We start from the raw sequence: 20,340 nt of genomic DNA, 5'->3' as shown, positions 1-20,340 counted from the left end.
GCGAAAAAAACCTTCTCTCAGAACCTTTCCCCTTGCTGTAAGCACCCATGGCCTTGGCTCCAGCATCAGTGAGGAAGGAGCTGAGAGCAGGTTGTGAACTGGAGCCAGTGGATGCTTCTTTACAAGGGCCTGTAGCCACAGGATGAGGGGGAATGGCTTTAAATTGCAAAGAGGAAGATTTAGATGAGGAAGAAATTCTTCACGCTGAGTGTGGGAAGGCCCTGGCCCACTTTGCCCAGAGCAGTGGTGGCTGCCCCATCCCTGGAGGTGTTCCAGGCCAGGTTGGATGGGGCTTGGAGCCCCTGATCCAGTGGGAGGTGTCCCTGCCCATGGCAGAGGTTTGGAACTGGATGGGCTTTGAGGTCTCTTCCAACCCAAACCATTTCATGATAGCTCAGTTGAGAGTGGGGCCAAATACATGGCTCCAGCTGTACAATCTCCACACAACAGTCGCTGCATCCCTGTGAAGAGCAGGGCTGGAAGGCCACAGGAGGCTCCTTGCTGGAAATGCAAGGGCCAGGCAGCTGCGGTCAGCCCCTGTGTAAGCCCTGCTCCCACCGCAGCTGCACCAGCCAGGCTGTGCTGCAGGAAAATCTCTCTCTGTTTCTGCTACAAAAGCACTTCCAGAACGTGACACCTCTGTGAATAACTGCAGCCCACTCAGTCAGCAAAACAGAGGCAGCCTGGGGACACAGCAGTCCCAGCTCCGCAGGACGACAAGGCGACAGCCCAGGCTCCCCGAGATTTCACGTAAAGACGCTGAGAAGGACACGATTCCTACCCAATATTTCAAAAATGTTTTATTTACAGTATCGTACACCTCCAACCCCCTGACAGTGGTTTTTCCCTGACTGAGACCCAGTGAGCAGAAAGGAAACCAATCCCTGGAAATGAATCGGGAGCAGCAGAGGCTGCACTATGGGAGAGCAGTGAGTGTCCAGGAGGCAGAGCAGGGCCTGGAAAGCAGCACCCACCCCGCAGCCGAGGGCAGGAGGCTCCTGCTGCAACCCCTGCCGGCTGCCTGCCCCTCCGGGGGTGAGCAGTGTTGAAGAAGAGAGATGGCAGCCCTGGATCAGCACTACCCAGAGCAGCAGGAGGCATGCTGTGAGGATCAAGGGGAGTTATCCATGTTCACCATCATCCCTACAACCCCACCACAACGAGGAGCAGCCTTCCCCAGGGCTCGATGCCCTCTCCCCTTGCCTAGGACACAGGCAGTGACAACAGGGCAGCCCTGCTGTTCCCCACTGGCCCCCTGTGGCTGTTCCTGTGCTCCTTGCAGTCCCAGTTCGCCCCAGCATGTCGGTGTGGGGCAGGTACCTTCTGCTGGGCTGGCAGTTGTGCCCCTTCCCCATGAGGTGCAGGACAGCGAAGCCTCGCAGGCCAGTGCTCACCGCAGCCACTGAGGCAGCCGGCATTCCGGAGGTAGTCCAGGGCTCCGCCGGCAGCCGGGGCTCAGCTGAAGAAATAGGTGGAATCCATCACCTCCTTCAGGTTGAATTCACCTGGGGGCAGTAAGGGAAAGGAGAGGTCAGAGGAGAGCAGGGGCAGGGCAGGAGGGAGCTGGGACAACCAGGAGAGAAGCTGCCCTGAACCCAGCTTCAGTTCCCCGCAGGGAACTACTCCAACTCAGCTCAGAGTGGATCAGACAGCAGGGATTTTGGAGCTCTTCCAAGGACTGATGTCCCTCCAAATTTATCTGGGATGGTGGTAGGAAGAGCAAGGCAGAAGTGTTAACAGCAACAAGGCAGGGAAGGATGAGAGAAGCACACGGCCTCAGGGTACCAACAGGGTTGTACTGCCTCTGGGTTTGCTCAACAGCAAAGAGGACGCTGGCCTGGTCCGTTGCGGAAGCAGAACAATGGTCCGGTCAACCAGACAGCCTGGCAGAGGCAGGGCTGGGAGATTAGGAGGAGTTAAACTAATTGCCTTAATCCCATTGCATGTAGATCATTTAGATCCAGGCAATTACCATGCTGAGCGTCTCAGTCCCATCTCCAGGCAAATGCCTCCTGGCTGGAAACAGATGGGAAGGGAATAAGATGGGGGATGGGATGAGCTGGGTCAAATCCCAGGGGCTCAGCTCCAGGGAAGGTAGGGATCGCTCACTGGGGAACGCCAAGGCCTTCAACATGGCTCTGCAGCCCAGCACAGGCAGGAAAACCTGATCTGAGGGGACAACATCAGCAGGGCTGGCCAGACCCTCACCACATCCAATTTCAGCTCAGTGATTTAGGAGGCTGTTCTCCATGTCACTCCCCTCACCTCCAAACAGCTCCCAAGCTTGGCAGGTCCCATCCTGTGCTCCTACCTGTCTTGGGGACACTTGAGAGCTGCTCCATCAGCTTCTTCTGCCAGAGGGCTCTAGTCTCTTTGCCGGGGCTGGATGAACCAGAAGGAAAGCAAATCAGCACAGGAGCTCTGGGAGAAGGTGTACACCCCGCCGCTTCATGCCGCAAGCACCTGACAACTGGATTTGGCTCTTCCAAAACAAATTCCAGACCCTACAGCAGGAGCAGGAGCTCAGGCCTGGCCACAGCAGCCCAAGGCAGATGCCGAGGCACGTACAGACCCTGCCAGGATTGGGTCAAGTCTGTACTGTTTGGCTTTATGGTGGTAACAGAGGGAACTACACTGGATCAACCCAACCTGTGCCTTCACCTCATCTTTCTGACAGGCTGAGAGAGTTGGGGTTGTTCAGCCCGGAGAAGAGAAGGCTCTAGGGAAAGCTTAGAGCAGCTTCCAGTACCAAAAGGAGCTCCAAGAAAGCTGGGGAGAGACTTTTTAGCAAGGCCTGTTGTGACACGATAAGGAGTAATGGTTTCAAACTAAGGGAGGAGAGATTTAGACTGGATATAAGGAAGAAATTCTTAACACTGAGGGTGGGGAGGCACTGGTACAGGTTGTGTGGGGAGGCAGTGGGAGCCCCATCTCTGGAAACATTCAAGGTCAGGTTGGATGGGGCTCTGAGCAACCTGATCTGGTTAAAGATGTCTCTGCTCCTGCAGGGCGGCTGGACAGGATGAGCTGTAAAAGCCCCTTCCAACCCAAAGCACTCCATGATTCTGCCTCATACACAGCATGGAACCCAATGCACTGACACCACAGCCTGCCCCAAGCCCACCAAGGGGTCCAAGCACCAAATCCTACGTCAGTTCTATAGCAAAAGGATGCAGACACCTTCTTTTCCACACCAAGGTCCAAGGGAACTTGGGTGTCAGTCAAGAAGGAAGCACAACTTCCCTCCAGAGCAACCCCCAGGCAGATGAGAACCTGTGAGCGTCTGGGCATGATGGGAAAAATCGGTGTGGGTGGGAAGGAGCATGGTTGGGGAATTCCTAGAGGATGAGGAATACCTGCAGTATTTCTCCAGCATGAACTCGGACAGATCCTGCAGGATCTTCTCGCTGTGCAGAGCGACAAATTGCTGCCGACAGATCTGATCCAGGGAACAATGGTGAGTTGGAGGTTAACAGGTGTTTTTGCACCTCCTTCCCCGTAACGATTCTCAGCCAAGACAGGTCAGAGGTGAAGAGCAGGGAAAGCACAGGGCAAGAGAGGGAAGGGGGGGCTGATAGACAGCAGGGTGGGGTGAAGGAAATCAGCCTGGGGAGGTGGGGAGCAGAGGTTGATTGACTCCCATTTATGAATCTATTCACGCCTCTCCATGGGAAAAAGCCCAGGGCAGGACAGAGGCATCAACTCTGCTCAGCGCTGTGTTCAGGACTCATTTATGGGCACAGATTCTCCTCCTGCCACTCTCTGAAGGGTGGGAAGAGATGGGGCCATGGGACTAAGAAACCAGCTGCAACCACCAACAAGCACCCCAGGTTCACCTCAACTGGTAAATCGATGAGACTATGGAGCAAAGCCCAGGGGAGGGAAGGGCTGGCAAGTGCCCAGAGGACAGATCAGCAAGATCCCTGCTCACGAGGGATCCGGGAGGACACTTTTACCTGGTTCATGACATCCACAGTGAGCGCGTGAGTCCAGTAGCAATCGTGGACTGAGACGAAGGTCAGACCCTGCCTGGGAGGCAGAAGAAAGTGCCATCAAGTAGTGCTGGGAGCCCTTTTCTCTGTGATGATCCCTACCCAAGACCCTCTCACTGCAGCATAAGCGGAGACCGCACAAGGAGGGGACTCCCTGCATACTGCCTGAGATCTCTGAGACAGAGAGCTAACCCTACAACCTCTCTGTCCCTGCCTTGCTGTCTTCTCTTTTCCTTTCTCTACCAAAAACCCCAAATGCCTACCCACCAGGAAAAGCCTCTTTCCCACATTGCATGCTTATCCTGATGAAGCTCTCCCAGCAGAGACTGAGTCCCAGAGCCAGGGAGGAGCCCTGGCTGAGTGATCGCTACCTGAGGCAGTGCAGAGCCGTGAGCATCATGTGCGTAGAGTCCAGGGAGTGGATGAAGTTGGGTGGGAAGGCATTCTTCTGCTTCACTGTGTCAGGCTTCCTGCAGCACAGAGTAGAAGACAGGAGGAGGTGGGGTACTTCCAGGGCCAAAGATGAGCGCCAGCATGGAATCAGTGGCAGCCAAGACCCAGGACTGATCAGGGCAGTCCTAGAAGGCCTCAAGGTCCTGCTAAAGCACAGGACTCTCCTCCTACTGGCTTTCTGCAGCTCAGAGGGATGCCAGAAGCTTTGGCACACTCGCAGGTTCCACTATGATAAGGTTTTGTTCCCAGAGCACAGGCCAGGGACAGCAGGGGCTCAGTAAGGACTGTGGTTTCATACTTACTGGCTGCTGTTGGAATTCTTCACACTCAAGTTCTGCATGCTGCAGTTCAGCTGCAGGGAGAGAAAAAGGGGATCGGCTGTCAAACTGCACCGCCCCACACTCCTGGAGAGGGGATCACGCCTAACAGGAGCTACTCTGCTCTGCAGGAAACATCCCTGGCTGCAATCAGGGACCTTTCCAGGGCATCCCAGGCCTCACGGCAGCTGGCACTCCTCAGTAACACCTTGTCTGCCTCCCCTCCTAAGGATGCTGGCAGACTTCCCTCATCCCTTCCCAGCGATCCACTGATTCACTCCGGGAGCGCTAAGAGAAGGGCTCTTGGAGGTGAGTAGCTGTGAGGACAAGACAGGCTGGGGAGCCGTGAGTCAGTGCAGCAGCGTGTGGGAGGCGAGAGCAGCAAGACTGAATCACACAAGCCCTGAAGAAGGCTCCTCAACGCGGGGAACAGGCCTGTGCCCCAGCTGCCTGAGTGGGACGGGAGCAGCAGAGCTTCCTCACCAGCCCACCCACACGCTCCGGTCTCTGCAGGAGCAACGAGGCTGGAGGATGTGCCTGCACATACAGATCCTACCCGCTCTGCAAGCTCAGCCGCAGGTTATGTGAACCTGCTGGGCCTTAGCTGGCTGCCACGAGACCAGGCTGCCCCTTTCCTGCTTCCCACCACCGCAGAGGGAGGGGTAAGTGAGTTCCACATGCCAGATACTCACCACAGTGGACTTGGACCGATAGTAGGGCTGCACAATAGGGAGACCCAGCGGTGTGACCCACTCCACCGTCCGTCCTGACTGGGCAATGAGCTTGGCACTCTCTGTCAGCCAGTTCTTAAACACAGAGAAGTAGGAAAGAAAGTGGCTAGAGTGTTTATGGGCAGCTGGGAGACGTCATTCCAACCCAGCCTGACTCCTGTCACCAACTATGAGAGTCCAGCACTTTGGGGGGAGTTCGGCTTTGCAGCAGGCACAATCCCACACCTCTGGGCTTTGACGGGAAGATGCTCTCTAGGCCAGGACCCAGAAGAACCATCTCTCCCCACAGAGCATGCCCTGTATGCATGGCCCCTGTATGAGTGGGCCAAGGAAGAAGAAAAGGCAGAAAGAGATAAGGAGGAACAGGAACCTCACCTGGATATCTCGGGTGGCAGAGAACATCTCCTTGATGCCACTGAACACCTGCTTTACAAGGTACTGAGACGCTTCCCACAAGTATTCCTGCAGACCAAAGGCAGAGTAAGGGGTCAGATAAACAGGGAGCAAAAGATGCAAAGCAAAGAGATGGGACACAAGGTAAGCTAAAAGAGCATCTCCCTGCCTCTGAATTGCCTCCGTCACAGACTGTGCTAAGTCCTGAGCTTTGCAGATGGCTGTGGGTTGTGATGGAAGGAGGCTGAGATCAGCATTTCAGGTGGCTCCGTGTCCGAGGACAGGCTGATCTCCATGTAACATTCCTGGATGAAAACAGGAGGCTCTCACTGCCTCATCTGCCCCAGGAATATAATACACGGCAGAAACACTCCCAGCATCAAACTGCTACAGCAAATCATCCACTCAGCAAGAACTGTCCCACAGTAGGGTCACAGAACAAGAAACAGGCAACAGCAGGAGCAAGCCTCCAAAACCTCTGCTAGAGACGAGGGCTGCTTCCAGAGGGAAGACTACATCCACAAACCTCGTTTAGCATCCAAGCTGAGGTTGTCACACCACCAAGCTGGGCCCAGGAAGGATGAGGAATAGTCCCATTTGAAGAATCCCTCCCCCCTCTCAAGTCCTGGCAGACAGCTCTCCTGCTGGCTGGACAAGCCTGGCACAGTCCTGGGGGGGCTCAGTCCTGCACGTTCCTCTGGTAGCTGAGATTTAGGGGGATAACAAAAGAGGAGGGCAGGAAGGAAACCCACAGGAAGGAAAGTACAGGTACCTCTCCCAACACAACACGGCTGGGGGAGGCTGGGGCAGGCACGCTACCTCAGGGAACTCATCAATCTCCTTGAGGCGCTTCTCTATCTGCAGCCGCCCGCCGTAGCGCGTGACACCATACACCACTGTCATCACCGTCTGTTTCACCACCTTGCGGCTGACAAAGCCTTGCAGCACCTGGGCAATCTTCACCCCTCGTTCAGCATCCTTCTTCCGAAACTCTTCCACCTGAGGAGGAAAGTAACCCAGGAGGTCAGCCCCACTGCAAGCTGTGCTGGCTCGAGCCCCTTCCATGGCTGGGAGGGAGCCAAGAGAACCACAGGAGACCCTCCCAGCTGTGCGCTGCGTGCCTTGAACTCCCACCAGAAACCCTGCAGTCCACATTCTCCAGCCCTAGTTAACAGAGAAGGAATTAAGAGGCATCCAGATCTCAGAGACAATCGTGTCCATGGGGACCAGAGCTTTCCACTGCTGCCTCAGCAGTGTCACTTGGCAGGTGGGTGGTGCTGGACATCACAAGGACATAGCACTAGGACTGTGGCTCAGGACCCGTGTTCTCCTGCCTCTGCCACCCTCAATGATAGCTCCAACTAAACCATGCAACCTCTGTGAGCTCCTCCCACCCTCTGGTGCAGTGCTGCCCAGACAAAACAGGAGACCTGGAAGGCAGAGCCAGGGGTTCGAGGCCAGCTGAGTCTGGTGAACCTCAGCACACTTCCCAGCCAGCTCATTTCACACCACATCTTGCCAAGAAAACTTTGCAGCAGCGCCAAAGGCTGAATCTCTCCCTGCTCCTTCCTACCCAGCTCAAAGAAAATCCCAGAACCTGCAGGCCAGCCAGCTGTGACCAAGAGATGTGGAACACTCTACGCTCTCTCCCATCTCTTTATCCTACTTCTCCCAGACTTCACTCAGAAGCGAGGACAGCAGAAATCTCAGTGGATTTCTCATAGTCGTCTCCTTCAGGACAGATGAGTGTCTGCACCCCTCTCTGATGACCATCTTCCTCTGCCCTCCCTCTCCTGCCATGCTCACTTCTCTCTTGGCCAGATCTGTTGCTGGAGCACATCCAGAGAAGAGGAACAGAGCTGGGGAAGGGTCTGGAGCTGAGGGGTTCTGGGAGCAGCTGAGGGACCTGGGGCTGTTTAGCATGGAGGAGACTGAGGGGAGACCTCATCGCGTTCTGCAGCTCCCAGAAAGGAGGCTGGAGCCAGGCGGGAGTCAGGCTCTCCTCCCAAGGAAGAAGTGGTAGGATGAGAGGAAACGGCCTCAAGTTACACCAGGGGAGGTTTAGATTGGATATTATGAAAAATTCTCTCACCAAAAGGGTTGTCAAGCCCTGGCAGAGGCTGCCCAGGGCAGTGGCGGAGTCCCCATCCCTGGAGGGATTCAAAAGCCGTGTGGATGTGGTGCTTAGGAACACGGTTTAGTGGTGGAGTTGGCAGGGTGAGGTTAAAGGTTGGCTTCGATGATCTTAAAGGTCTTTTCCAACCTAAATGATTCTGTGATTTCCAGACAGATCCCCAGTGCAGCTGCTACAGCGGTTCCCATTCAGGAAGACACACTCTGCCTGTGACCAGCTCATGCTTTCCCAGCCCTCTACATTGGTTTTATCTCCATCTTTCTCCTTGGGAGCTGGAGCAACCTTGTGCAACACACTGGTAAGGGGGGAGGCACGTCCAAGAGGACATCTCCCCGCATCCCCGCTGCGCCTCACCTGCTGGGCCACCGCGCTGTAGACATCCTGGGGAACACTGCAGGGCATCAGATTGACAGAGATGGCACCAATAAGGTCCCGGCCAAGAGCTGCATAATGCTGCAGGCCATTGCAGGAGCCGTCCTGAGTGTGGGAAGAGAGCAGGTTTGTCAGCGTGCAGATGGAGCCGTGCTCATCCGTCCCTGCCCAACAGCACAGGTACATTTGGATCTGAAGGTTGTTGCTATTTTCCCCCTCTTCAGAAAGATTTGTGGCTGATGTCCCAGCAGCAGCCAGGGCCACGTTAGTTTCCATTTTCTTTCTGGCCAGTTTTCCTGTCCGGGTCTCACCATTAACTACTAGGGTTTGAAAAAAGAATACCTCACATCCCACTGCTCCCTCCATAAGTTTTCAAAGACATCAAAACCAGAACATTTGGAAAATAACAAATCTGTCAGGGATGCTAAAAGGAGCCCAAATAGCCAGCAGCCAAAACAACCTCAGGGAACCCAGGAGTGGGATCAGAGGCAAGCCTAAGCCAAAGATCGCTCAGCAAGCCCCCGCTGACTCCGAGGCTCCAGCTGGCTGTGCTGCTGCTGCTCCATGGCTGATGAAAACATCATTCTGACAGCAACCAGCTCCAACCCAGCCTTCCCAAAGCTGAAGTTACAAAGGCGCTGACCCATCTGTCACAGCAGCTGCCCTGACAGCCCTCCTGGGACCAAGCACAGCCTGGATGAGCTAGGCAGGACCTGAACGTTGGCACGGGAATGTCCTGCTGTTCCCCAAACATTACTGAGGGATGTGCTGCTGCTTTGGGCCATCCCTGCTTCTCTTGTGCTTGGGCTCTGCCTGGACAAAGCAAGCTTGCAGCTGCAGGCAGGATCAGCCCTGCTCTCCTCTCCCCTCCTCCCCACAGCCTGCAGTGCAGCAAGTTGCAGAGCTGGGAATTGACAGGGCTCCGGCAGCCTTGCCGCGGCAGAAGAGCTGCCTCTATTAACTGAGCACTGATGACTCAGGTGGAAAGAGATTCTGGTGCCCTCCAGAAGAAGTCCTTGCCGGAATTTCATTAACAGCACCCTCCACATGCCCTCGACTGCTCTCTCGATCTTTTGTTGTCATAACAATATCATTTTAGACTGTCTTATACATATTCCAGCCCATTGATTCTGGCAGAATACACCCCCATTCTCTCACCCCCGAATCACTAGGGCCCATCTGATCTTCTACTGAGATAAATGAGCAACCCCTCTTGCCAGAAAACCAATTATTCATTGTCTCCCGTGCAACAAGGGGATTTATCAGCGCAGACAGATAGCTGGCAGGGCAGTGGCTGCAGAGAGAGCTGCTGATCTGCTGGGATGCAGCAGGGAGAAAGGGCTGAGTGCAGGCTAACGGGAGCAGCTGCCTGGTTCCTCTCTCCGGGTGGGAAGGACAGATGACTTCAGAGAGCTGAGCACCACCCGAGCAACCACACTCAGAGCACAGGCACGCCTGGGACTCAGCAGCCACATCACTGAATGCAGATGGCAGAGATCAGCCCTTCCTCACATGTCCTGACCTCCCACCTTTACTCCTGCTTGGCTTCAGTCTCAGAACAGGCATGGGGGAAAGGCCCCCAAAGCCTCAGTGCAGCCCTGAGCACTTCAGACAGGCAGAAGCTGCTCTACCCTTTGCCATGTCCCATCCAGCCAGGGTCAGGATGATTTCCAGTCCTGATCCGGCAGCTGGAGAAGGTAAGACTGGCCAGGTTCTCACCCTGCGGGCAGCTGCTCGCGATTTCCCAGCCAGGCTCTGCTCCAGCCAAAGGAAGCAGAGCAGCACTTAACTGTACCAGCTCATTAATGCAGCAGCAAATTACCGGAGGTCTCAAGCCAATATGTCTGTAGACTGCACTCCCATTCTTAAGAAAGCTTGGCCACACAGTGTAGTAAATGCAGTGCTGGAGACATGGATGCTTCTGCCCTGCCCGTTTTCCCTTCCCTGCTCAGTCACACCAGGCACGCAGACCCATGGGGCTCCTACCTGGTGAACCGGGAAGTGAGATATGTAGGCTGCTGGATCCGGGGACCTCGAGGCTTTGGCGATTTCCATACAGCACGCTAAGGCTTGCCAGGGTTCGTCGGTGTTCATCCACCACTTCCTGCCCTGGGAACAGCAAAGGACAGACTGGTAGGAGCAGGCAATGCTCCTGTAGCACCCCAAAGCACGGGCAGGAGCCCCAGCGCTCTCGGTTTATGCTGGGCAAAGCTCTTCCTCCCATCATGCCTCCATTTCCCTAATATTTCATTGTATTTCCAGGCAGAAATTGGTTATTTAGGAAACTCTGCAAAGCTTTGTTTCCCTTTTTCCTCTCAAAGCATTATCTTTCATAGCATCATAGAATGGTTTGGGTTGGAAGAGACCTCAAGCCCATCCAGTTCCATCCCCTGCCATGGGCAAGGATATCTCCCACTGGATCCGGTTGCTCCAAGCCCCATTCAACCTGGCCTTGAACCCCTCCAGGGATGGGGCAGCCACCACTGCTCTGGGAACCTGTTCCAGGGCCTCCTCATCCTCACAGCAAAACATTTCTTCCCAAGATCTCATCTCAATCTCCCCTCTTTCAGCTCAAAACTGTTCCCCCTCATCCTACCCCTGCAATCCCTGATCCAGAGCCCCTCCCCAGCTTTCCTGGAGCCCCTTTCAGCACTGGAAGCTGCTCTAAGGTCTCCCTGCAGCCTTCTCTTCTCCAGGCTGAACAACCCCAACTCTCTCAGCCTGTCCTCATACAGGAGGTGCTCCAGCCCTCAGATCATCTCCGTGGCCTCCTCTGGACTCACTCCAGCAGATCCACATCCTTCCTCTGTTGAGGACTCCAGAACTGAATGCAGGGCTCCAAGTGAGGTCTCACGAGAGAGGAGTAAAGGGGCGAAATGCTCATTTCAAAATCAATTTGATTTCAGTTTTATTTTACTTTTTAGAAGCTATGTTAAATAAGAGGAAAGGTTAATTCTCCTCTGAAATTAAAGATGACACTGATCCTTTTTTTCCCTTAGCATATTTGTACAATTCCTATTTGGACTCCATCACAGAGGAACTTCCCTGCTTTTCAGTTCAGTCACTGAAGGGGAATCTCCCAGGTGCAGGCTCCCAGAGCCCACGCTATTCCCGCGTGGTTCAAGATCCCACCATTTTGTTCCCCACCTACCGTGAGCGGGTAATCGGCTGAGTCCAAGATCTCCTCCATGATTTCATTGGCATACTCCAGCCGCTCCTGCAAGGAATTCTTCTTCTTCAGCCCCGTGAGGTTAACGAGGTGGATCTTCAACCAGTCAAGGCCCCTGGGTCCCAACGGCTTCCCCTCTGCGAAGAGCAGGATGGCACGGGTGACATCATTACCGAGGTGGTTGAAATAAGGCGGGCAAGGGTAAGTCCTCCCTCGGAAGTCCATGTTGTGAGGAAACCAGAAGACTTTGTCCCTGACGTAGTTGGCGATGGAAAGCTTATAGAGTGCATCCATGCGCAAGCTGTGCATTTCAGCCGCCTTCTTCCTGCACAGCAACAACTCACGCTTCTGGGACTTGTTCAAGGTAGAGAAACTACTGGGAGCAACAGAAGGCTTGGGGGCCTCCGAGATGGGTGGTGGGATGTCCAGCTTCTCATTGCCTTTGTCATTGAAGATGGAGATGATGATATCCAGCACCGGCTGGTTAATCTTCCAAGCGCAGTTGCCCAGCTGGTTCAAGGCATCCAGCACAGGGTGGAGGTTCACCGGAGGACACTGCTCCAGGAGCAGCTGGTGCTGGATGGCCCCGTCCACAAAGCGCATCAACTTGGTGTCGCTCAGGATAAAGGCACCAAAGTGGGGTGAGGTCCAGGGAACCGGGGGGCACAGCATGGGTATGGCGGAGGAATTGAAGGTCAACATGGTCTCCGCTGCATCTGACACAATCTGGGAGAAGATGGGATGAGGCTTCACCAGTCCAACCTGGAGAGCAGAATCAGAGAGGTGAAGGTCAGCAGTAGAGGAGGCTGGAAGAGCATGTGGTCAATCAGCCATTACCTAACAATCATTCTAAGTACTGACACTGTCCACACAGAACCAGAAGCTCCTCCTGCTCAGGGACACTTGGAAAGGCCACAGGGAAGGAAAAGGGCCAGTCTGGGTGAAGAGGTGACTTGCCCAGTCCCAGAGCCCCCAGGACAAGGCTCACCTGCCAGCTGCTGTGGAAGGAGTAGATGTGGTAGAGGACGGGGATGAGCTTGGGCTCCAGGCGAGGATTGAGGATGTTCCTGGGCACCTTGACAGCCTGCACCAGGAGTTCCAGCATGTGCATGCCCAGGCGCATGACGAGCATGTACGGCCAGCTGCAGTCCTTCAAGTGGAGGGAAGGCCCGAAGCCTGCTTCTGACACCAGCTTCTCCCAATATTCTCGTGGCAAGTAATTGTCAGGCTGGAAGGTGGAAAGAGAAAGTCAGGTCAGCTGGAAGGGCCAGCCAGGCCGCTCCCCGGGGGTTTGTTGAATGGGATCTATGTACTTGGTACACGGCTCTGAGACAGACCCTCCTGTCTTGGTGTCCCTGTGAGGTCCTTCCTGACAGGAGTATTCGGGGAAGGACTGCTGAGGTGCTTGGGCCAAGCCCAACAGCGAGAACCTGCTTCAGCTGCAGGCCAGGACAATGGCGCGGCAAAGCCCTTCCTCTCACCATATCCCTATGCTGACAACCTGTCCCCATGTCATTCCAAACCTTCCGAGACTGCATATCTGCCTACCCCGCCACACACACAGCTCAGGGAACATCCTGCTCAGCCTCGAGCTGCCCAGGTCGATGGCCTTGGCCCTTTCCTCCCCTCCCATCCCGCCCAGCAAAGCACACCCTTCTCAGTCCCCAGAGCTCTCCTGCATGGAATGCCTGGCTCCAAGGGGTCAATTCTGCTGATTTCATAGAATCATGGAATGGTTTGGGTTGGAAGGGACCTTAAAGCCCATCCAGTTCCAAACTGCCTCACCCTGTCTCTGTTCTGCAACCCACAGGCCCCAGGATCGCACTCTCAGAGAACCAACCTGGCTGTCCTTTGCCAACAGGTGGATGTAGTCCTCATAGACCTCCTGCACCTTCTCCAGATGGCTGCTGCGCAGCTTCCTCTGGGTGATGTATCTGTCATAGACTTTGGAGCCCAGCTCCCTGGCCAAGACAGCCAGGGATTCTCCTTGTGGAGAGAGGGTGTTGAGGATCTGAGAAAGGGGAAGGCAAAGAGGGTCTTAAGGAGGAAGGAACAGAAAGACAGAGCAGAGAGACAAAGCAGGAGTTAAAACCCCCTGTGTGAGGAGCACAGAAAGATGCTGATTCCCATAATGCTGAGGAGACGATGAGGAAGAAAATATGGCCAGGACAGAGTTGGGGCTTCTCTGGCTGCTCAGCACAGGGAACAGGCAGAGCCTGTACCTAACAACCTGGGCAAACTTTGAGGCTCGTGTTCTGATTCTGCCGGGCTGAGCAGGACATCAGCACTTTGTGGCCACCCAAGTAGCCCTATTCCTGTGGCTCTGTGAAGGGCAGAAAGGGTCCTACCTGCAGCATGATGGCCACGTACTCCTTATCTGGCAGCAGGCACAGGTAAGGGTAGAGAATCTTGTACCCTGATGCTGTCTTGAGCTTGGACATGCTGTGCTTCGACTTCTTCAGGGCCTGGAGGATGGAGTCGTGCCACCGGGATCGAAGTGTGTCCAGCAGTTTGCGCTACAAAGAGGTGGAAGCAAGACAATAATGCTGTGGTGAGAGTGTGCCACCAGCAAGTTGCTCCCCTCTGCAGGCCATCAACCCAAGCATCTATCCTACAGGGCCGAGCTGATCCCTTCCCTCCAGACGCCGAGCTTTACCGCTTTAATGGCTTGTGGGGTGAGAGGTTTGGTCGACTCCACCGACTCGATGGTTACAGTGCTGGCCAGCTCCATTTCCAGCTGCTGCTGAAAGCGCTCCTGCAGCTCCTGAACGGAGAAATCCAGCTTGGGGTACGACACCACCTTCTCCTGTAACAAGAACAAGGTGTTAAGTACCAAAAGCCAGAGGAAGAGAAGACGTGCTCGTTCTCCCAGCTTCCCTGCAAGAGGCACATGGTACGAGACTCTGCTGGGGGCACCTTTCTGGGACCACTGAGTCTATAGGTCTGAGGTCTCTGGCAGGCAAACCCCAGGGAGTCACAGGCCTCTCCAGAGGCTGCTCTGTTCCTGGTCAAGCATCCCCGCAGACACCCCTTCCATTGTATGAAGGTCATCTCCAGCCCGCCCTGCCAGCCTTCAGCTTCTCCTTTCCTCTGTAAGGCTGTTGGTCCTCAGAACAAGAAGCTGCCTCATGATTTGTGTGGCCTATTGACCAGAGATTGGACTAAAGAGTTTTTCCCATATCAGAGCCCTGGGCTGGACCTGAGGACACCAGTAAGCACCATTTGACAGCTCCAACACCTCTCTGAGCTGCAGAGACATCCCTGCGTGAGCTCTGTGGCTTACTTTGAAATAGAAGTCCTGGAGCAGAGAAGACTTGCAGTTCTGGGGGTTGGCTGGAGGGGGCAGCTGGTAGTTAGGCTGAACAATCCTGATGGCCTTCAGCACCTTTTCCTTCTCATCCTCCTCAAATAGGCACTTTTGAAAGAGCTCATCCACATGGAAGCCATTATTCTCCATCTGCTGCACCCAGCTGAAGAGAGGCAGATAAGATAGGCTTGATCTTTCACAGGACACTGCGCATATTGGACAGAAATCAGCACATAACAAGGCAAGGAATAAAGTTTTTAAGACAAGGATGGAGAAGAGGAGACAGATGGGGGTGAGGTCTTTTGAGGATTCAAGAAGAGCCTTGACTACATCAGACTTTTCCTTCCTCACTTGCGCCCTCAACAGAACCGCCTGGACCCATGTAGGACACAGCAGAGGACAAAGCCATCTCTCTCAAATCCCTGGCAACCATGAAAGCAGAGCCCTCTCCCAAAGCAGAGTTTGGAGGGCCAGCCCCCACCAAGAATTAGCTCTGAGCACAGGGCAGGAGACTGAGACATGACTCCAGGCCATTCCAGGAGGACCAGCGAGGCCTCTCCATGCCAGGTGGTCCCCCGTAGCTTTTGTCTGTGCCACACTCCATACCAGGGCAGCTGCAGGAGACTGAAACCTCTCACACACGTTGGGAATGCTCTGACAGGCTTGGGAAGTGGGTTGTGCCCTGGGATGCCTCCTCCCTTCTCCCATATGCTCTGAAAAGCACGCTCAGGGCAGCAAACACTGAAAGCCTTGCAGCAACTTGTCCCTGACCGCACCAATGTCTGCCCAGCCCCAGGAGGGGGAAGAATTATGCAGAAATGGGCGTAACGGGGAACCCCATAGAAGGCAGATGCCTCAATCCACCAAGAGCGTGATTACCAGGCGGCCTCGCAGCACAATGTTGTCCTGCAGGAACACAAGAGCTCTCTCTGCTCTCCACAGAGCCAGGAGACAGCCCTTGGGGCTGCAGGAACTGCTGGGGTGGGAGCTGCCTCCAGAGTACAGCCTGTCCCGACAAGGTCATCCGCCTCAGGTTACAGCAATCAATTATCCACCCCTGCAGCCCGCATCTCTGCTGAGCAGGCGGCTTTCACCTTCACACACGGGGTGAGGAGGCTGAGCTCTGCTGCTGCTGTGAAAACAAGCAGGCTCCTTCACCCTCAAATAACCCTGCTCCCCCCTTCTGTCTGAGCCAGTAGAACGGAGCCCACAGGACCAAGCACAGCTTGGGGAATAGGGGCAGGGGACTGGGGTTGATGCACCGAGTCTGGGAGGCAGGGTGCACGGCTGGAATAGCCATGAGCAGATGCAGTGCCTGCAGGAAGCTCTCTTCACTGCCAGCAATCAGAGTCCCCTACATGCACCAAGATCTGCCACCCTCCAGCCCCACAAAGGATGCTGCAGAACTGCATCCTCCTGGCTCTGCTGGGCTGGAGCTGGGATGCAGGGTGGAGCAGAGTCCAGAGCCCCACCTGCCGACTGGCCTGGCCAGCGCTCGGTGACAGCGGAGGGAGGACAGGCAGATCAGGGCACCAGTAGCACAGCCAGGCCCCCAGCAGCCACGGAAAGCAAAGCAGGCAGGAGGGAGCCCCTGGCAGCTTTGCAAAAACAGTGAGTGAAGTATGTTACCTCTGGATGGTTTCAGTGGACAATGGGTTTCGGCCCAGGCACTCCAGCGCTGCTGCGTATGAGTCCAGGTTGGGCTGCAGGCCGACGGATGCCAGCATGGAAAACAGACGCTTGATGCGGAGCAAGTGTCCCTGCAGATGAGAAGGAAAGGGGCTGCGGACACCAACACCACCAGCAGCCCCAAATCACAGCTTCATGCCACTCTGCTCCTGTTACAACTTAGCTACATCTGTCCTGCCCCAACCCGTTCTTCCCCTCAAAGACACCTCACAGGAATCAGTGGCCTCATTCAGTGGCCTCCTATCTGCTCTATCCCCCTTAGCAGAAGCCAAGCCCTCCTTGAATGCTTGCTGAAGGCTCTAGCGAGACCTTAGAGCAGCCTACCGGGACTGAAAGGAACTCCAGGAAAGCTGGGGAGGGGCTTTTGATCAGGGAGCGCAGGGATAGGATGAGGAGAACGTTTTTCAGCTGAAAGAGGGGAGAGTGAGATGAGATCTGCCCCATCCCTGGAGGTGTTCAAGGTGAGGCTGGATGGGGTTTGGAGCAACCTGATCCAGTGGAAGGTGTGGTGGAACTGGATGGGTTTCAAGGCCCCTTCCAACCCAAATCATTCTATGATTTGATAACATGGCAAATACAGACACACCGTGACCACTGTCTGTACAAGCATGAGGCTCTTTCTCCCGAGCCAGACCCATCCTCCCCCTTGCCCACCTGGAAAACCCACCCAGGGCAGCAGCCCCCAACTTGGTACCTTTCTTGCCCAGCTCCGCATCACAATGTTGTATGCATTGACATTCAAAAGCCTTCTCTTCACAGGGGAGCGATGGTACGAGAGAAGGAACCTCTCGGCCTTCTCTGGCTGCTGCAAGAAGAGGAAGCATTCCAGGTTGGACTGAATGGTCTGCTGCAGGATCTTGTACTGGTTGCCATCCCCGTCCTCCTGCACCCGCTGAGTCCTCTGTGCTTTGGCACTCTTGTTCACTGCTGCCACCCTGGGCTTGCTGCACGTGTAGGCGCCATGGGGGCTAGCGTGGCTGTGGCTCCAGGCAGCAGCCTCTTTAGCCTTCAGGCTCTTCTTGCCTTTGGTCTTCACATTGGTCTCTCGCTTGGCTTTGACCTTGCTCTCTGCAGCCAGCTGGGCAGCGATAGATAACCTCCGCTCCACCTTCAGCTGTCGCATGTGCATCTCTTTCTTCGACTTCTCAACCCAACTACTGGGCCAGGCCGAGTTGTCATCCCTTTGCCTAGGAGCGGGCTGATTCTCCGTGGGGCCGGGGGCCACTACTTTCTGCAATGGATTCTGGTACTTGTCATTCCCCAACGGCGCCAGCTCCACCTTGTTGACTGTCACCTCCGGGACGTTACTGGCTTGGAGCTGCTTCACTCGGGCTTTCAGCACTGACAGGAAACACAAAGCCAGGGAGAAGTGAAGGGATGCAAGACATGGCAGAGGCTGCGTCGTACCTCAGAGCCTCACCCAGGAACATAAAATCACAGAATCATTACAATTGGAAAAAAGACCTCTAAACTCATTCAGTCCAACCATCAGCCCACCAGCATCTCTATTAAACCATGGCCCAAATGGCACGTCTGCATGGTTTTTGAACACCTCCAGGGCTGGTGACTCCACCACTGCCCTGGGCAGCCTTTGCCAGTGCTTCACCGCCCTTTCATTAAAGATATTTTTCCTAATATCCATACTCAAGGCAAGAGAGTTTGCACAAGGACTCTTCCCTCCTGGGTCCTGCCCCTCCCAGCAACCAGCTGCTTTCACCTCCCTCTTTCTGGGAACGACCTGCACGCCATGCCCATCCCAGCATCCCAGAAAACTCAACAACGTCAAAAGAAGAACTGGCTCACGTGTGTCACCTGCTCCCTGCTCAACCCACTGCACCTCTCCAACGACCTCATGTCCTCAGCTCAGCCGGGCAGAGAGCCCAAAGGCAGAGCATGTTCTCGGTCAGCCTGCAGGGCCCTTGCACACCCCACAGGGACTCTTCTACCATCCCTTAGGACCAACTCATGCTTTACATCAACCCAACACTCCCTGTGGGAAGGGTGAGCCTCCACGTCCTTGGGACAGGCCAGAACTTGCTTAGGGAGACCAGCAAGTCCATGGGAAGCCCCACAACTTTGCCCAGGCTACAGGTATTTCCAGTCCAAAATATCTCCCTTATGGCTACATAGAATGAAAAGACTCCTAACAAACCTCCTGGACAGTGAACAAGGGAAACCCTTGCAGCTCTTCCAGCGCTCCCCAACTCACCTTCCAGCAGCTCTGTCCTCTCACAGATGGCATTTCTTGCTGCCTTCTCCTTGGTGCTGGCGGAGGAGTAGTTCCTGAGAACACTCCCTGCAGCAAAAAGACACAAACACCAGGAGATCAGGAAGGCTTCATCCCTTACACTGCTGCCTCCACTACAGCACGGCTGCGCCCCAGCTGGGCAGGGAGGAGGGCACAGAGGGGAGAGGGTGAGTGGCATTTTTCAGCTCAGCCTGGGGGGGTGCCCTGTCTCACATGGACCCCATAGCCCCAGCCTTGCCTTCAGGGGATCCCAGACCCACGGGGACCCCACGGCCTCGTCCTGGGGCGATCCTGAACCCGCAGGGACACCACGGCCCCATCCTGGGGGCATCCCAGACCCGTGGGGACTCCATGGCCCCATCCTGGGGTGATCCTGGATCTGCAGGGACCCCACAGCCTCGTCCTGGGGCGATCCCGGACCCGCGGGGACCCCACGGCCCTGTCCTGGGGGGATCCCAGACCCGTGGGGACCTCACTACCACACCACCATGCTGGGGGGATGCCTAGGCCCACAGTGACACCCATGACCCCAGCCTCGTCCTGGGGGGATGCTCAGGCCCCCAGGGACCCCCCCAGTCCCGCCCCGGGGCCCCTCGGCCTCAGTCCCCTCACCGGCGGCCCGCAGCGGGGCCGAGCCGAGCAACGCGGGCCGCAGCCGCAGCAGCGACATCCCCCGCGCTACGCCGCCATGCCGCGCCGCGGGGCACGCCGGGAGCCGCTGCTCGGCGCCGCGGGGCACGCCGGGAGTTGTAGTTCCGACCCCTCCCACGCGAGGCACGCTGGGAGCCGCCGTTCCTGTAACGCCTCCGGGACTACAACTCCCATAGTGCAGCGCGGCTTGGCCCCCAGCGCCCCCTGGTGATGGGACATGGGGGTGAGACACGAGGATGGGAGACAGGGATGGGACACGGGGATGGGAGACGGGGATGGAACACGGGGATGGGACATTGGGATCAGACATGGGGATCGGACACGATGGTGGGACATGGGGATGGGACACGAGGATGGGAGACAGGGATGGGACATTGGGATCGGACATGGGGATCGGACACGGTGGTGGGACATGGGGATGGGACACGAGGATGGGAGACAGAGATGGGACACGGGAATGGGACATTGGGATCAGACATGGGGATCGGACACGGTGGTGGGACAGGGAGATTTGACATGGGGATGGGACATGGTGGTGGGACACAGGGATCGGACACGGGGATGAGACATGGTGGTGGGACACGGGGATCATGGAATCATAGACACCACAATGGGACATGGGGATGAGATGCAGTGATGGGATGTGGTGATGGGACATGGTGATCATGGCATCATAGACACCGCAATGGGATATGGCAATGGGACGCTATAATGGAACATGGTGATGGGACACAGTGGTCATAGAATCATAGACACTGTGATGGGACACAGCGATCATAGATTCATAGACACTGTGATGGGACACAGCGATCATAGATTCATACACACCGTGATGGGGCACCGTGATGGGGGGCAGTGGTGGGATGCATTGATAGGGTGTGATG

General features: G+C 55.7%; 1 protein-coding gene across 1 annotated transcript; it reads right to left on the bottom strand.

Annotated features, from left to right (window-relative positions):
* Positions 1-786: 786 nt before the first annotated feature.
* On the bottom strand, positions 787-19,536 carry POLRMT (RNA polymerase mitochondrial). The gene is made up of 21 exons (XM_054050443.1): positions 19,418-19,536; positions 18,767-18,853; positions 17,252-17,898; positions 16,498-16,628; positions 14,845-15,031; positions 14,218-14,367; positions 13,910-14,077; positions 13,402-13,572; positions 12,550-12,789; positions 11,544-12,323; positions 10,379-10,501; positions 8,375-8,497; positions 6,706-6,885; positions 5,869-5,955; positions 5,455-5,568; positions 4,748-4,797; positions 4,364-4,462; positions 3,957-4,029; positions 3,357-3,439; positions 2,312-2,382; positions 787-1,505 (listed from the first exon to the last, which is right to left on the bottom strand). Exons 1-21 carry the CDS (start codon positions 19,473-19,475, stop codon positions 1,456-1,458), a joined length of 3,672 nt encoding a protein of 1,223 aa, XP_053906418.1. The 5' UTR covers positions 19,476-19,536; the 3' UTR covers positions 787-1,455.
* Between the last annotated feature and the right edge of the window lie 804 nt (positions 19,537-20,340).

The sequence above is a fragment of the Cuculus canorus genome, chromosome 27 (genome assembly GCF_017976375.1).
Source record: "Cuculus canorus isolate bCucCan1 chromosome 27, bCucCan1.pri, whole genome shotgun sequence".
Classification (NCBI taxonomy): domain Eukaryota; kingdom Metazoa; phylum Chordata; class Aves; order Cuculiformes; family Cuculidae; genus Cuculus; species Cuculus canorus.
This window is presented reverse-complemented; position numbering and strand designations above follow the sequence as displayed.

What these genes read in the sequence shown, in the direction of transcription:
- POLRMT (XM_054050443.1), bottom strand. Translation starts at nt 19,475, where the DNA reads ATGTCGCTGCTGCGGCTGCGGCCCGCGTTGCTCGGCTCGGCCCCGCTG. An exon ending in CCTTCCACAGCAGCTGGCAG is followed by an intron (nt 12,324 to 12,549) that starts GTGAGCCTTGTC and finishes TCTGCTCTCCAG; the next exon opens with GTTGGACTGGTGAAGCCTCA. An exon ending in AAGAATTCCAACAGCAGCCA is followed by an intron (nt 4,463 to 4,747) that starts GTAAGTATGAAA and finishes TCTGTGCTGCAG; the next exon opens with GAAGCCTGACACAGTGAAGC.